The 17,446-nt window shown below is 41.5% G+C and overlaps 1 protein-coding gene across 8 annotated transcripts in view; it reads right to left on the bottom strand.

Moving 5' to 3' along the window:
• Nucleotides 1–17,446, bottom strand: part of ATP9B (ATPase phospholipid transporting 9B (putative)) — a 220,758-nt gene that overhangs the window by 119,898 nt on the left and 83,414 nt on the right. For all 8 annotated transcript variants that reach the window (XR_008998392.1, XM_057504303.1, XM_057504304.1 and 5 more), the window contains exon 8: nt 11,943–12,037. Coding sequence is in view for 7 of the 8 variants with exons in the window: in XM_057504303.1 (XP_057360286.1) it covers nt 11,943–12,037 (95 nt within the window). In the remaining variant the exon portion in view is untranslated. The remainder of the gene's footprint in view (nt 1–11,942; nt 12,038–17,446) is intronic.

The raw sequence follows: 17,446 nt of genomic DNA, 5'->3' as shown, positions 1-17,446 counted from the left end.
GTGGACAGCATTCCCCATATCCTCATTTGTTGCTGGGGGTACCCGGCACATGCTACGTGAGCTCACTGGGGGTCCTGGGGTCCTGCATTCACCAGTGTGCCCTTTCCCTTGTGGGCTGTGTCATGTCCTCCACTAAGCCACGGCCTTGAGCAGGACTACATGCTGAGTCCTGGGAGCCCTCCTGGGGAGTCATCAAAACTGGCCCCCCAACACAAAGAGTTGGCCATTTTTATAGTTTTGGTTTTGTTTTTTAACTGAGAACAAAAGTTTTAGCATGGCTGCTAAAACTCAGACAGGAAATCACACACTTCAGATATGAAGAACCAGAGGTCAGAGACTAGGGCAACCATGGAAGCTGAAGAGTGAGGAGAGAGAGGCCTCAGCAGAGCCCCCCAAGTCCTGCGCCCTGTACTGAGTCCCCCATTCTGAGCCCTGTACTCACGCACAGGGTGCACTTCAGGCAACCAGCTTGGCTGCAGAAATGAGTACAGGCCTGTGCGGCACCCACTGCAGGTAGGAGAAAAAGGTAGGAGGGGCTGCAGAGCACGACTCGGGCTAAGTTACCTACCAGTTAAAACAAACCCAAACAACAACAAAAAAAACCCAAAACTCTTCAGAAGAATATAACAGAATTCAGACTCTCTACAATACTATCACTAATAATGCTAAGGTATAACCCAAATTTCTACTTATGAATAAACAAGAACTCCAAGATGAATTCTGAGATGATCAGACATCGGAATTAAGAGATTAGAATTTCAAAGCAGTTATTATAGTATCTCAAAGACTTGAAGGAAAACATTCTCCTAACGAATAAACAAACAGGAAACCACAACATAGAAAAAAAAAGATTTTTAAGAAAACGAACCAAATGGAAATTCTAGTATTGAAAAAATATATCTGGGATAAAGTCATTACATGGGCTTGACAGCAGATTGGAAATGACAAAATAGAGTCAGTGAACTTGAAGGCAAATCAAGAGATAATAAGTGAAGAACACAGAGAAAAAAAAGATTCTGAAAAGGATATGGTTCCAGTGCCCCTGAGAAAATACCAAGAGGTCTAACATGTTAGTAACTGGGCTCCTGGAAGGAGTGGAGTGGGGAAGAAAGACTATTTGAAGAAATAACAACTGAAAAGAAGCCAAATTTGTTGACAGCCACCAATGTACAAATTCAGTAAGCCCAGAAAACCCTTAAACAGTTAATAAAATTTAAAAATATCAAAGCCATATTGCTAAAAACCCTAAAGAAAAATCTTGAAAATACATAGTGAAAGATGACATCTTATACAGGGAACAACTATCAAAATAACAGCAATTTTTCATTACAAACACTGGAAGCAGAAGACAGTGGAACAGAATATTTCAAGTGCTGTTGGGGAAAAGAACCTGACAACCAAGAATTCAATATTCATCTAAAACATTCTTCACAAGAACAGGTGAACTAAAGATATTTTCAGATAAATGAAAATGAGAATTCAGTAGTAGCAGACATACACTACAAGAAATGTTAACAAAAGTTCTTTAGGCTGAAGGGGAACGATACCCAGTAGGAGCTCCAATCTTTAGGAAGGAATGGTGAAGAACAGAAGTGGTAAATATCAAAAGAAAAACAAGAATCCTGTTTATTCACTTAATTTCCTTAAAATACAGATAAAACATTGGAACAGTTTACAATATACATAATATAAGAAATATATAGTATTTTTTATATATATGTATAGCATAAGAAAGTATATAAGTGCATTTAAAACACAGACATACAAAATATGCACAATATACTTTTAGCATAAAGGATAAGTGGGGTAAATAGAAATATTCAAAGATAGGGCTCTAGCATTTTAAGTGATTCAATTTAACTTTTCATAGCACACTTACAGTTAATAGCACTGTACATAGCATTTTAAGTGATTCACTTTAACTTTTCATAGCACACTTACAGTTAATAGCACTGTACATAGCACACTTACAGTGTACTGCAATCTCCAGCAACTGCTAAAGAAGCAAAGCAGTACAGCTAAAAAGCCAGCAGACCAGTAAAACAGAATCCTAAACATATTCAAGTAACCTGAAATGGGGAAGGATGGCCTGAGACCCTGGGGTAGGCTGCGGGGCCTGGGGCTGCAAGGAGGCAGCTGGGAGGGAGCCTCAGAGAGAGAGGGCAGGCCTTGGGGGAAGGGCAGGTGCAGCGGGACTGAAGGGGAGTCAGGTCTGGAAACACTGCCCCTGGGAAGAGGGGCCACCAGGCGTCACAGGCCCACAGAAGGATTCCAGGGGGGCAGCAGGAGGCATTTCTCTGTCTTGTCTGTGGGGACGGTTTCACAGGTGCAAAGGGCACAGTTTAATTATGTGCAATTGGTTTGGTGATTTTACCTCCACACAGTTTAAAGCACACACATGAGACGGTTACAGGTGGCATTAGGATCAAGCTAGAAATGTAACCATTAACGTCTCACATCTCTGGGCCGGGTTCCTGGAGATGCAGTTCCTTCTCCCGTGGCTGCTTCCTTGCTTTCATCTCGGCCGTCAGTCTTTCTCGGAGGTCTGTCTTTGCAGCTGATCTCTCTTCATGGCTTCTGTTTGGACTGTAACACTCTCTCACATTTGTATTTTTTCTCTTCTGTTCCTGAAACACCTACTTTGCCTAGGTCCAGTTTTCGATGGGTACCGGTCTGCCCCATCCCCGTGGCCCTTGTGCATGCCCTGCACTGGGCCTCTGGGAAGGAGGCAGGATGGCCGTGATCCCCTCAGCACGTACACAGAGCCTTCCGCCCAGAACACTCTCCTCTGCCGAGGGAGCGCCCGCCGGCGGGCTGTACATCACGCTCTATCGCTTGCAGACAATACTCTTTGGCAGAAAGTGGGCCTTAGACTAAGGATGACAGGCTTCTTCCACACCTAGAAGATGTTCAGTTTGCTGTTTGTATTTCATCTATTTCCTACTTTAATCTAGGTGAGTGAGGGGCATAAAATTTCCATGCTGCTTAGAGTTCCTTGAAGAACAAGTGGGAAATAACCGATTCTAATAAAAATGGTAACCTTAACACCCCTTTCAAATGGAGCACCCTGTTCAGAGGGCAGTAAAATCATACAAGAAAACTGGTGGGGAAGTTTTAACACACACCATCCAGGAAGAAGGGTAAGAGGAAACCAAAGAAACTCAGCAGAAAACAAGTGAAGAAATGGTGTGACAGAGACTCTCTCCACCATTCCTCCATCTCCTTTTAAAGAAAAAACTTCCAGGTTTTGGATGGGCACCCAGCTCCCCACTACAGAACATGCCCCCAGCGTTCTCCCAGAGGGGGCTTCACTTGGCAGCAAAGCACAATGACAAGTGACAGGTGCCAGGCCTGTGCTGCCCACCTGCTGGCTAGGCTGGAGGGGAGCAGCCATTTAGGACATAGTTGAAAGCCACATATCAAGGATGACACAGCTGCCCTCTCAGCCTCAGCCCCCCACCTCTGGGCTGCTGAGGGAGAAAAGCTTCTCTTGACTTGAGGTGCATCAGCACCGCAAACAGAAAGCACTTTCAGTGCAGAGCGGCAAGGGACTTCAACTCCAAATATGGGATACTTCCAAGATCTTGGAAGGGATGAGCTCATGGCTGAGTAATTCCAAAAATTACTCTCAAAATGATCCTCCATAGAAAATAGCATTGCAACTACTGAATTCAAGTCACAGTGGAGCTGTGACTCCAGGCTACAGGGCCACTGCCCACACAGTAAGTGCCACTCATGCCCCGAAGCTGAGGATGCTGCTAGCAGAGACCCGCCAACAGAGGGAAGGTCACGCATCCTCACCCCTGCCTTCCAGATGCTGAGAGCTCGGTTAGCTTGGGAGCATTCATTCACAGACCTTTAAGAGGCCTGGAAAATACGAGCAGATTAATTTTCAAGCTTCTAGAGAACAGAGGTGCTCCGCCAGACAGGTGGAGGGTGAACACATCAGCTCACACAGCGGGCCGGCTACCAGCTCAGGGAGCATGTTAATAGAGCTCACTCTCAAGCTAATTAGGGCACACTAGTTTACAAGAGGAAATACACTGTATGATCATTTCAGACTTATGAAAATAAGACTAGACTGTTTAGTAAGTATCCAGATGCTCTTAGGACAAGGCAAGTTCGAGAATCATTCATCATTTGAGTATTATACTGCCACAGCAATTTAAAAAAAATGAAACCTTCATATAACAGACTACCTCTAGATATGCAAAAACACAGAACAAGCTAGTAAGAGCCCTCATTCCCACATGCACATGAGCATTCAGAGAAGTGCATTTCATCTAGTATATTAGACACCAAATGACTGAATAATGGCACAATAATGAGAATGTCATTTGAAGTCTTTCACGATAATTTAAAAATCATTCTCAAGTTCTCAGTGATGTACGAAAGCCTCTGCTATTAGGTCAAGGGCAACATTTGGTCGCATTACTTAAAGGTCATTAAAATACATCCTTAATCATAACATGTGGTTCATTACAATTAAAATTGCCTTTCGTTCAATAAAACTAATTAAATGTAAATGGTATTGTTTACTGCTATATGGATCTTTTGAAATAAATCAGCAAGTCATGATTTATTGACAATTACTGTGACCTCATTGTTGTTAATAAATTTGCGTGATCACAAAAGCCAGCAACATATTCCAGCGTGTCTACAATGCCTGAAAAGCGTATCTTCCGGACGCCTGTGCAGTGGTGGGGAAGGGGACCCACTGTGCAGGACCCTGAGCACAGTGCATGTTGCACAGTCCACTGACCCTGTAACTGTGACCCCACCAGGTGCTCTGGGAATACAGCCAGGCTGGAGAGGTTCCTCTTGGGGTGGGGCAACACTTTAAGAAAAGCTCTAAGGTGTGCAGGTCTATTCTTGGTGTCACAATGGACACCATATAACACAGCTAGTGACACCAACAGTCCTCAGATCCATCACATTAGAAGTCAAAATGAGTGACAGTTATGGACAACATTAGCTACTTAATGAAAAACCAAATTGCATTGCCTGTAACCATAATGATAGAGCTATCTCTTCTATGGAAAATAAAAATCTATACATAATATGTCAAATTATAGGGAGCTCCAAATTTAAACTGATCGATGGATCAGAAATTCAGTTAAAGTTCCTTTTTTCTAGGATATATTGTATTTGGTATTAGGTCATATCAAAACTTTAAATGTTTTCATTTTCCACACACTTACTTAACTCAAATACTTAGTCACACTCTCTATCAAAGTGTATCATCCATAAAATTTTTAAATTAGCATTATGTGAATTGTATACTATGACTTTGTAAATATTCTGAAATTTATACATATCTCTAATAAAAATGAAGAAAACATCCTTATAATATTGAATATAATAAAAAGTCATTTTCTCTGATAGTGGCAAAGAAAAAATACTCAAAAATATAGATAATAGCATAGTGAGTGGGATTTTAACTACCTTCCGAAGACGTAATTTACACGCGCTACACTGCACGTGTTTAAAGTGCACAATTCCCTGCCCAAGCCTAAGACATCACCACAGCCAAGGTGGGGGCATGTGTATCACCCCTCCCAGATTCTCAGGCGCCATCCCAGCTGACCCACTTTCCTAAAATTCTCTATTAATGTGACCACACACCATATGCTCCTGTTTGTTTTGACTTGTGTCTGGCTTTTCTTTCACACAAGTTATTTCTAATACAAAACTACCTTTGCACTTTCTTTTCTACCACTCTTAGCAAAATTAAATCTACTACAAATAACTGTTTAGTGCAACTGTTTTCAAGTGTGCACTCCAGTGACTCTAGAATTCTTGGAAGTGAGGCTCAGGGGAAAGACTCAGAGGGTGGGGCTACCACCCAAGCATGACAGCGAACAGAAACCCTTTCCAGTCATTTAGGATTCATAATCATTACTCCCCCTTTAATCCTGGAGAGATTACTGCAGGATGTATGCTAGAAAAGGAAGACGGACACAAAGGAGGAAATCTACAGCTGTGAAACAGCACTAACCCAGCAATGGCCTCGAACTACATTAGAAAGTCAACAGGCTGCAAGAATGTTTCAAGGTAAAAACTAACTCGTTTTAACAAATAGCAATAGAATTGTAACCTAGATGTCTTAAGAAGGTGCCAGGACAGCTTCATTTGCCATATGAAAATAAGAAAAGCCAGCTGAAACCCTGTAAGAATCTGAGTGAGTCTGGGAAAGAGCTCAGAGGCGAGAGGTGGCCTCAAGAAAATGCAGCCTGTGTGAGGTGAGGCACCCACTACAGTGTGTGATAGGAGAGAACCTCCTTGCCCCTCACTCTTGTGACAGTCTTTCAGCCATGCAGATTTAGTGACCCGATTAAAGTTCCTCCCTCCTCCCTACAGGGGGTCTATGTGCAGGGACTATTTTAATAATTACAACACCATACATGCTAATGACACACTTCCGTCTTCGAGTACCTACTGACAAACACTTCAAGTGGTGAAAATGACAGAGTATTGGTGGAAGAACAGCCTTTTGGACACAATACACAATCCATAAACATGAACGAAAACATATGAATATTTACCTAAATAAAATGTAAAACATGTATATGGCAAAAAATTATAAAGTAAGAAGTTATAAAACAGACTGGGAGCCTCTATTCACCACGTGTACAGCACAAGTTTGGAAAAAGGAGGACCCTGGCACACATGCTCGGGGTTTGCGGCTCACAGGGTGCCAGCTGCTAACCTGGTGAGTGGGATTTAAGTTTGCTTCCTCACTCATGGCTGGACTCAAAATAAACAACATAGATTCAAGATTTTATGTGTAAAACAGGAATGATTTAGAAAGTAATCATTAAAATACAACTATAGAGTGGAAAGAGTCTAAGCATAAAACGAAAGGCAGTAATCACTTTTATTTATATAAAAAAACTTTTTTATTGAAATCTATTTCACATATAACTGTGTGCAGATTTAAGGTGCACTACATGTCAATGGGATGCATCTCTGTACTGTAAGATGATTGCCACTTAGCAATTATTAGCACCACTCGCCTCTAACATCAATAACCATTTAAAAAATCATTTTTAAAATTACTGGTAGGTCACTTTATACAAACACGCTAAGGGGGCGGAGCCAAGATGGCGGCGTGAGTAGAGCAGTGGAAATCTCCTCCCAAAACCACATATATCTATGAAAATATAACAAAGACAACTCTTCCTAGAATAAAGACCAGAGGACACAGGACAACATCCAGACCACATCCGCACCTGAGAGAACCCAGCGCCTCGTGAAGGGGATGAATGGATAAAGAAGATGTGGTACATATACACAATGGAATACTACTCAGCCATAAGAAGAGGGCAAATCCTACCATTTGCAGCAACATGGATGGAGCTGGAGGGTATTATGCTCGGTGAAATAAGCCAAGCGGAGAAAGAGAAATACCAAATGATTTCACTCATCTGTGGAGTATAAGAACAAAGGAAAAACTGAAGGAACAAAACAGCAGCGGAATCACAGAATCCAAGAATGGACTAACAGGTACCAAAGGGAAAGGGACTGGGAAGGATGAGTGGGTGGGGAGGGATAAGGGCGGGGAGGAAGAAGGGGGTATTAAGATTAGCATGCATGGGGGGATGGGAGAAAGGGGAGGGCTGTACAACACAGAGAAGACAAGTAGTGATTCTACATCATTTAGCTATGCTGATGGACAGTGACTGTAAAGGGGTTTATAGCGGGGACCTGGTATAGGGGAGAGCCTAGTAAACATAATATTCTTCATGTAAGTGTAGATTAAAGATAACAAAAAAAAAAAAAAAAAAAAGAAAGAAAAGGGGGATTACTCCATGATAGGATAAAAATAACTAGAAATCAGTGATAAATGCATGCTTTAAATATCCTTAATTTTGATCACTTAAAGAGGGTCAGATGATCGGCTATGGAGGTACACTTTTCTGATAATATTCCTTTCTCTTAAAAAAAAAAAAAAAGCAGTTCCTGTGTGGTGACCTCCAATGAGTTCTACACAATGGTATAAAGGGCAGATCAAAGTGTGGGCAAAGGGTCTGTTTGTGTTTATACAGAGGATCAAAGCCTAATTTGGCTACCCCGAAAATGAACTAAGATACGATATGAAAAAGAACTTCCAACATCAGCACTCTCTGGAAGACTCATGCCAGAAGATGATCATCAAAGAACCTCAACAAAGATCCAGGCGATGCTGCAGTTGTAGCTGCATTCATCCCACCGGTTCCTGGACTTGCCATTGGAATGAAGAAGGAGATATCTAAGCTGGCCTGTGCATACAGTAAAACAACAAATTTGACTGGATCTACACTGTTGGAACTCAACCAAGAATTAGGAGAAGTGCAAGTTGTAGCGCTCCAAAATCTTACAACTACAGACTATCTACTGTTAAAAGAACATATGGGATGTGAACAGTTCCCAGGAATGGGCTGTTTTAATTTGTCTGATTTCTCTCAGACTGTTCAGGTACAGTCGGACAATATCCATCATATCATAAACAAATTTTCACAAATGCCTAGGGTGCCTAACTGGTTTTCTTGGCCTCACTGGAGATGGCTGGTAATTATAGATCTGCTTTGGTTATGTAACTGTATTCCTATTATGTTAATGTGTGTGTGCAATTTAATTAGTAGTTTAAAACCTATACATGCTTAAATTACTCTACAAGAAGATATGTCAAAGAAATAATCAATCTTCCCATGTTTTCTTCAGTCTGCTACCTCTATAGCTTTTCTTCTTCCTTCCTAATTACAACCCTTAAATAGAATTCGTGCCTCATATCGAATTTACCGAGTATCATAATTCCTCCAAGTGCTAAAGATACCTCAAGACAAATGCTGGGCATAGAAGCCACAGGGCATAAATTTGCAAAGAAGTAAAAAGCTAACCTTTTCAAACAATAAGGCTTCTCTCTCACTTACCAACTTTACATTTCCCTGTATGGCCCCGGAAGATGACTGGTTAGCCAGAGACGGGTAAGATTCCTCAAGGGAGGAACAACCTAAGACAGGCACAGTCGCAGGGGGGCCATCAGGTGAGAAACTGGGGATCAACAGAGGTGAGGCTTAGAACCTCTCCCCCCCTGTTTTGAGAGAAATCTTCTGCATCTGTGGATGTTTTATTGCCCTTGTCTAGCTTGGATTAACACATAGTCTACAGGCACACACCTGATCATCTACATTTGCTCTCTTACAACACTAAACTAAGTTTTCTACCTTTATCTTACATCTACCTACCACTTCAGCATTTTATTAAAAAAAATAATAATAATAATAATAATTAAGGGAGAAATGTGGGATCCACATATAAATCGAGTATAAAAATCAAACAAATATTCATATTTGACCTGAGTGTTTATAGTTCATAATGCGTGATCAAAACTGAAAGTTTCTGTGATATGACTGCCCTTGCACTGTTCACCATGTAAGAACTTATTCACTATGTAAGAATTTGTTCACCATGTAAGAACTTGTTTGTTATGCTTCAGAAGATTGGCCACTGTTCAGAATTAGGCTTGGGGTTGATTAATGATTGTGCATTGAGTCCCCTATACAGAATTTTATTGTTGTTAACAACCATTTCACCAATAAATATAAGATATGCCCTCTCAAAAAAAAAAAACACGCTAAACTTTTATACAGACAAAAGGAACTATAAGCAAAAATACTTACAAAAAAACTGAGAAAAATGGAAAATGAAAAATGACTAACAAATCATATATAAAGGACTCTTAAAAACACACAATGGAAAAAGGGACAATGTGAACAGAAACCTAGTATGAAGCTAAAAATACAAGAAATATACTTTCTTAGATAAGAAATGTCTTCAACCACACAAGCTGAAGCAGGGGGCCATGTCCACAGCTGGAGACTGCAGGAGGCCAGGCCAGCTGAGGTGCACCCAGGAAATGTGTGGTGCTGTGGCCTTCTGCAGGCCACACTCGCAAAAGAAGTGACTGTCTTCGGATCTCTGACATTAAGTATAAAACATCAAAGCGCTTTCACATTCAGCGACATCAGGCTAGTTAACCTAAGTTATAATTTGTCAAATACAATGCAGCTAATAAATCCCTTGCAGAGACACATATTTTATAACATAAAAAGATGACCCCAAACCTACTGTTGAGTAAAATACCCAACAGGAGATGAGCATGTGTAGCTTTATCTAGCCTTGAAAGCATAGTAGGGACACTGCTGGAAAGAATTTATACTTAAATGTGAGTGGCAGCCAAGGCTAAGTGGTAAAATTAGGAGTGTTTTTCATCTTTTTAATGATTTAATTATTTTCAATGCACATATTACTATTACAATCAGGAAAAAAATGAATCTCCATTTCTCTTTGGAGACAATGAGTCCTGAGAGAGGACTGGTCAGGCTGACGTAAACGGCAGCTGTGAGGTGGGAGCACAGACGGCAAACATGCTCTCCAGGGCAGAGGCAGCAATGCCCAGGGAACGCCCCGGTTTTTTTTAAGTTCATGTTCACTGAACCACCTTTTAGCTATAGTTTGAAATGTCAGGCAGCTTGGTTAGTTCAACTAGTCATTTCTATTCCTCCCTGAAAAGTAATCAACACAAGATGGACCAAAGCAGAGAGCCTCTGAACCACCAGCAGTTCCCACAGCTGCCCCCCAAGGTCAGGCCCCAGGTGAGGATTAAATCAGCATTGCAACTGAGGGGACCCTGGGCCCACGGAACACAGTTCAAAGCTAGCAGCCTACACTCTGCTCTGTATGGCCCCTTGGGGTAAGAATGGTTTTTTATATTTTTAAAGGGTTGCAAAAAAAATGGAGAAGGAGCCAGACGAGTCTCTGACAGACACATTATGTGGCCCACATTCTATGAGATGATGACTAAATAGGCAGAGAGAGAAAAAGAAACTCTCATTAGGAACGAGCAGGTTTTGGAAAAGTCATAAAACATACAAAGGAATGAATTTCAACCTAGAGTCTGCCTACAATGGAGGCAACTGAAAATACCTAAATAATCAAAGCATTTCAAAGTCTTACACTTGTCAAACACACTCAGTTTCCAAAAAGCCCAGGACACTCAAGAACAGGGTCGGCTCCTGCTGCTCCATGACTGCCGGCTGTCTGCAGTCTCAGCGGCCACGCCTGTCCAGCGCAGCCCACGCAGCAGGGGCCCATCAGCAGGGCCTAACTTCCCCGGGTGATTCTTAGACAATGCCAACGTTTATTTACTCTCCACTGAGTATCAGCAAATCATGTCAGATGAAGCTTCTCTTATTCAGATAAAACACTATATATAACACTAAATAAATATCACATGGCCACAACTATGATTTTGTTACAACAACAAAAAAGATGTGTATGAGCACAGGAGATTCTCAGCATTTGTGAGAGATCTATTTCAGAGATTATTGAAAAAACAAAATTTGTAAGTATTATTCTGAGTCCCTTGCCTATTTCCCAGGTAAAGAAACACTCAGCACCAGCCAAGCAAAAGGGCGGAAAGCGTCTTGCTCCTCCTCTCTACTAAGAGACTCGGGGACACTCCGCTCCCTCCTAAGCAAAGAGGATTCTTGACCCTTCTCGACCCTCAGAAGGGCATCTCCAAGGCAGGGGTAACCCCCTGGATCCCACAGCCCACCAGAGCTGCCCTGGGACTAGCCACATGGACTCACCCGACCCTGTCCAAACCTCTCAAGTTCAAAGGTCACTCAACTGAGAAGGTTTAACCATAAAACCAAAAGGAAAGGGAAAGAAAAGAAAGAAAACCAAGTGTCAAGCCAACAGCAACATTCAAAACTATACCCGAAACAGGTTCTGTGCTAAGACACCACAAAAATGGGCATAATTTCCAATGATCACTCATTAATAAAAAAGAAATCATTTAAAAAAACTACCAGTGCATTAAATAAGTTAGCTGACAAACAAACGAACTCACTACACAGAAAAAATCATTGCACACGACACGCCGTGACAGTGCTCACCCCAATGGCCGGCAGCCTCTGCGTGCAGCTCACCGCCACCTTCAGCTTCCAGTCAGTCTCACCATCAAGCTGATCAGTTCGAATAAAACATGATCCTTGGGATTAGAAAAGAAAATTCCTGAGTTACAGATACTTTAAAACCACACTTCCACAGCACAGTGAGACAGAAACATTGTATCTAGAGATTCCTATTAACAAAACCCCTTAAAAGCCCTTATTTATTTGATTCATCAAATGAATTTGCTGAAGATACAGGTCATTAACTGTTTCATCACTAGTCTCCTATTTGGTATTCTTGAATATTAAAGTTTAATAATACTTGGTGCTTTATTTTAGAAAGACTACACTGATCATTTCCACCTTAAATTTGTGTTAAGTGTAAGTAAATACATAAAAATATTCAAGAGTATGTGATGTAACTTTGCTAATAAAATAAATGATGCATCATCATAAAACATATTTTCACTAATAAAAACACAGTTAAAATACTAAACCCCTGGTAAAAGCTGTGGTCATACTTAAAATCTTATCAGAATTTAAACATGAAAAAATATTAAATGATAAAAATCCATTTATCCTTTGAACATGTCTATCATGCCACTTCTCAGAATCTATCCTAAAACAGAAGAGCAAAGCACAAAATGACTTACAAGATAATCGTGCAACATTATGATAACAAAAGTTCGGGAACAGATAAGAAAACCAACAGATGAAAGGCAGTTGTGCACCAGTAAAAAACAAAGAAAGAAAAGGAGAAGGAAATGAGGCTGACCCTGACTTCCACTATGGAAGATCTCTGGGATACATGCTGTTACACACAGAAAGGAAGTGCCAGACACTGGGCAGAGAACACCTTCTACTAGAGTGAGAGTGGAGGAGGAAGACTGCATGAGGGCGTCTGTGTGTGAGTCTGCACACGCAGGGTGGCGTACAAAGGAAGGATGGAGAGGGACTGGGATAGCACCCTGCACTCTGATACGGCTCACCGTGCAATCATCACACACGTTACATAATTAGAAAGCCAAATCACATCAAACTTTAAAAAGGCAATCCCCCAAAATTAAAGGAAAACAAAATAACAAATTAGTTTAACCATTGAGTTCAATGACCTTCTGAGGTCTTTTAAATTTCATTATCAAATAAAATGGTTACAGAAAGTCACACCAGTAAATGTGTACCTTAGTGGATTATTACAAAGTGAATACCCTGTAAACAACTACAATCCGTAGAAGGCCCTATATGTGCCCTGTCCCAATCAGAGGCCCTGTCCTCCATGTGAAGTGACACTGTTGTCACTTACACTTCCCTGCTTTGCTTTGGAGTTTATCATCCGAATGGGTATCCTGAGACATGAGCTGAGCCCTGCCAATTCTGAGTATGTCTGTACAGTCATTTTTCATCTACAGGACCTCCCCTGCCTCTGATTTTACTGCTCAAAGGCCTGCGTCTGCACCTTGCTAACTGACCGCCCATGGCCCAGGCCCAGAAGCTCTGCTTCACTTTGTGGCTCCTGTGAACTGGCTGCCACACCCAGAGCCCAGCTCAGACCCCACTGGCTCAGCAGTGCTGCCCTGCTCCTGTCCACAAGCATGATGCCCAGAGCCTGCTTCGATGCCACAGCCCTTTGTGCTCATGCCAACACCCATTACTGCACACAGGCTACAGAAGGTCTACATTTCCTCTTCACCTGTTAGCTGGAATAAAATGCAAAAGGAGAGACCTCTACTCTTTGGAGTGTATTTGGTCATGTGGTGGAACATTTCCTGTAAGACAGTACTGACTCCCTGTTATTTATCTCCATTTCAAGACAATGAATTGGTATCCTGCATCTCAGGAGACCAATCAGGCCTGTGTGTGTGTACCCACACATATGCTGGCTAAGCTGCAGTATTTGAGGAGTTTCACTCCAATGGCATTACGGTTATTATAGTCACAAGTTGTTCCACCATTGGGGGACAATCTAATTTCCAAGTTACCACTTTATTAAGATTAATACATCCAGTGTTCAACTGAAAATCATAAGGCATACAAAGAAACAGGGCAGTGTGGCCAGTTTAAAGAAAAAAAACTAATTAATAGAGATTGCCCCTGAAAAAGACCTGATGGCAGATCTACTTACTAGACAAAGACTTTAAAGCAACTGTCATAAAAATGCTCAAAAAACTAAAGGAAGATGTGGAGAATGTCAAGAAAACTATGTATGACAAAATGGAAATATCAATAGAGAAAACCCAGAAAGAAACAAGAGAGAAATTCAAGAGCTAAAAAGTACAATAACTACAATGAAAAATTCCCCAGAAGAAGCCAAACGCAGATTTGAGCAGCCAAAAGAATGAATCGGTGAGCTTGAAGATAGGACAATGGAAATGATCAAGTCTGAGCAACAGAAAGAAAAAAGACTTAAAAAAATGTGAACAGAGACTAAGAGACTTCTGGACACCATTACGTAGACCAATATACACTGTGGGAGTCCCATAATGAAAAAAAGAAGGGGCAGATAGGAGGGGGTGGAGAGACTATCTGAAGAAATAATGGCTGATAATTTCCTAGATTTGATAAAAGACATGAATAGAAACATCCAAGAAGCTCAATGAAATCCACATAGTATGAACTCAAAGAGACCCACACCAAGACACATTATAATTGAACTTTTGAAAGGCAAAGACTCTTGAAAGCAGCAAGAGAGAAGAAAATCATCACATACAAAGAATCCTCCGTGATATCATCAGCAGCTTTCTGATCAGAAAGACAAACATTTCTATAGAAACTAGAAGGCAGCGTGCCGATATGTTCAAAGCACTTAAAGAACTGTCAATCCCAAATTTTATATCCAGTAAAACTGTCCTTCAAAAGGGAAGGAGAAATGAAGACATTGCTGGATAGATAAAAGCTGGGAGTTGGTGTCGACAGACCTGCTCCGCAGGAACTGGTCAGGGAGTCCTGCAGGTGAGGTGAAAGGGCACCAAACATTAATCTGAAGCCAACTGTCAACACAGATCTCAGTAAAGGTAAACACATGGGCAATTACAAAAGCTAGTATTACTGTAACAATGGTTTGGAACTATACTTTTTGTTTCTACATGATTCAAGTGGTTAATAAATTTAAAGAAAAAAGGAATTATAAATGTAAAAGCTACAATTTCTGTAACTTGGGTTTGTAACTCTTAAGCTTGTTTTCTACATAATTTAAGAGGCTAATGCATTAAAATATTAGTCTATGTTTTTAGATATCCAACATATAAATGAAGATGCAGTTTTGCGCCATACACAACCAAAAGGGATGGGGGTGGAGCTACTACGACATGGACGGACCTGGAGGACATGGTGCTGCGTGAAATAAGCCAGAGGCAGAAACACAAACACTGTAGGATTCCACTTAGATGAGGTTCTTAGAGGAGAAGTCAGAATCATGAGGACAGAAAGTAGAATGGTGGCTGCCAAGGGCTGGAAGTAACAGAGACTGAGGAGTCATTTTTTAATGGGTATAAAGTTACTGTTCTACATGATGGAAAGAGTTATGGGGATGGATGGTGGGGAGAGCCACACAAATGTACTTAATATCACTGAACTGTACACTTAAAAGTGGTGAATATGGTACATTTTACGTTATGTGTATTTTAACACAGTAACAAAAGAAAAAAATCATTTAAAAAAAGAACCATTCACCAACCTTGAAAGAAAAGACAATATCAGTGATTGCCAGGATGAAGTGGGGTATAGAGATAAATAGGCAGAGAACAGAGGATTTTTAGGGCAGTGAAGTTAGTCTGTATGCTACTATAATGATGGTTGTACATATTTGTCCAAACCCACAGAATGCAACCAAGATCAAACCCTAATGTGAACTATGAACCGTGCCTGCTCTGATGTGTCACTCTAGGTCCATCAGCTGTATCAGATGCACCACTGTGATGAGGATGCTGATAATGGGGGAGACTGCATGTGAGAGCACAAGGTATATGGGAAATCTCTGCACCTCCTTCGCATTTTTCTGTGAACCTAAAATAACTCTGAAACTTAAGTCTAAATTTTTTTAAACAAACATACTCAGATTAATATAGACTGTATCAACCAAAAATACTATATAAACACTTGATCTTTGCAATAAAGACAGAAACACTGCAAATAAGTGGAACTGCCCACATTTAAAATATTTGCACACTTGCAGAGATGGAAACTTTTCATTATACTTTCCTCATATTTATCTTTCAGGGCTTCTCTTCCCCTGTCTACCAGTTTTTGCATCTATCCATCAACTTCATTTAGAACTACACTATTGACTAATGCTGGTCAGCACCAGCGTAGCCCTGGTGAACAGCTGACCGCATACATGGCTGCTTAACAGAGCTCACACTATGACAGCTATGGGCCGTCTGCATTTCCTCTCCACTTCAGCAGCTAATTTCATCAATAACTGATCTCATGGCTTTTTCCCTTTTATCTGAAAGAGGCTGCCTTGTGCCACATCAGCTTTCAACAATTATCACTACAGCAAAACAGAAACACTAAATAAAAGGTTTTTACACTATTTTGAAATAGTTACCTACCAATACTGACAATTTCAAGTGCCCTGCATGAAGCAGGTTTTACTTAAAGGAAGATACAGAAAATTTCTGCTGGGGGCGGAAGATGGCGGCGTGAGTAGAGCAGCGGAAATCTCCTCCCAAAACAACATATATCTATGAAAATATAACAAAGACAACCCTTCCTAGAATAAAGACCAGAGGACACAGGACAATATCCAGACCACATCCGCACCTGAGAGAACCCAGCGCCTCGCGAAGGGGGTAAGATACAAGCCCCGGCCCCGCGGGAGCCGAGCGCCCCTCCCCCCAGCTCCCGGCGGGAGAAGAGCAGGCAGAGCGGGAGGGAGACGGAGCCCAGGACTGCCGAGCACCCAGCCCCAGCCATCCGGGCCAGAGTGCAGGGCGCTCGATACTAGGAAAACAGGGCAGCAAGAACAGAGAGCAGACACTGGAGGCTGGGCGACAGAGGATATAAGAAAAGCGCGCGACCATTTTTTTTTTTTGCTTTTTTGCTGCTTTGTTTTGGCGAGCGCTGTTTGGAAGTCTTAAAGGGACAGGGACCCCAATATTAGGGAAACAGGGCAGAAAGACCGGTGAGCAGAGGTCTGAGGCTGGCACCGGAGAATAAAGAAAAACGAACGACCACCTTTTTTTTTTTTAAATAAAAATTTTTTTTTTTTTTTTTAATTAAAAAAATTTTTTTTTTTCTTGTTTTTTTTTCTGTGGTCGTTGTTTTGTTTTGGCGGGTGCTTTTTGGAAGTCTTAAAGGGGCAGGGCAGGCCACTTAATCCAGAGGTAGGGAATCCGGGATCTCTGGGCACCCTAACCCCTGGGCTGCAGGGAGCAGGGAGGCCCCTTACGGAGATAAATAGCCTCCCAGCAGCTCCTGCTCCAACGCGACTCCACCATTTTGGAGTAGCTGCCCGAGCCAGGCCACGCCCACAGCAACAGCGGAGATTAACTCCATAGCAGCCGGGC

The sequence above is a fragment of the Manis pentadactyla genome, chromosome 6, assembly GCF_030020395.1.
Source record: "Manis pentadactyla isolate mManPen7 chromosome 6, mManPen7.hap1, whole genome shotgun sequence".
In the NCBI taxonomy this organism is placed as follows: domain Eukaryota; kingdom Metazoa; phylum Chordata; class Mammalia; order Pholidota; family Manidae; genus Manis; species Manis pentadactyla.
This window is presented reverse-complemented; position numbering and strand designations above follow the sequence as displayed.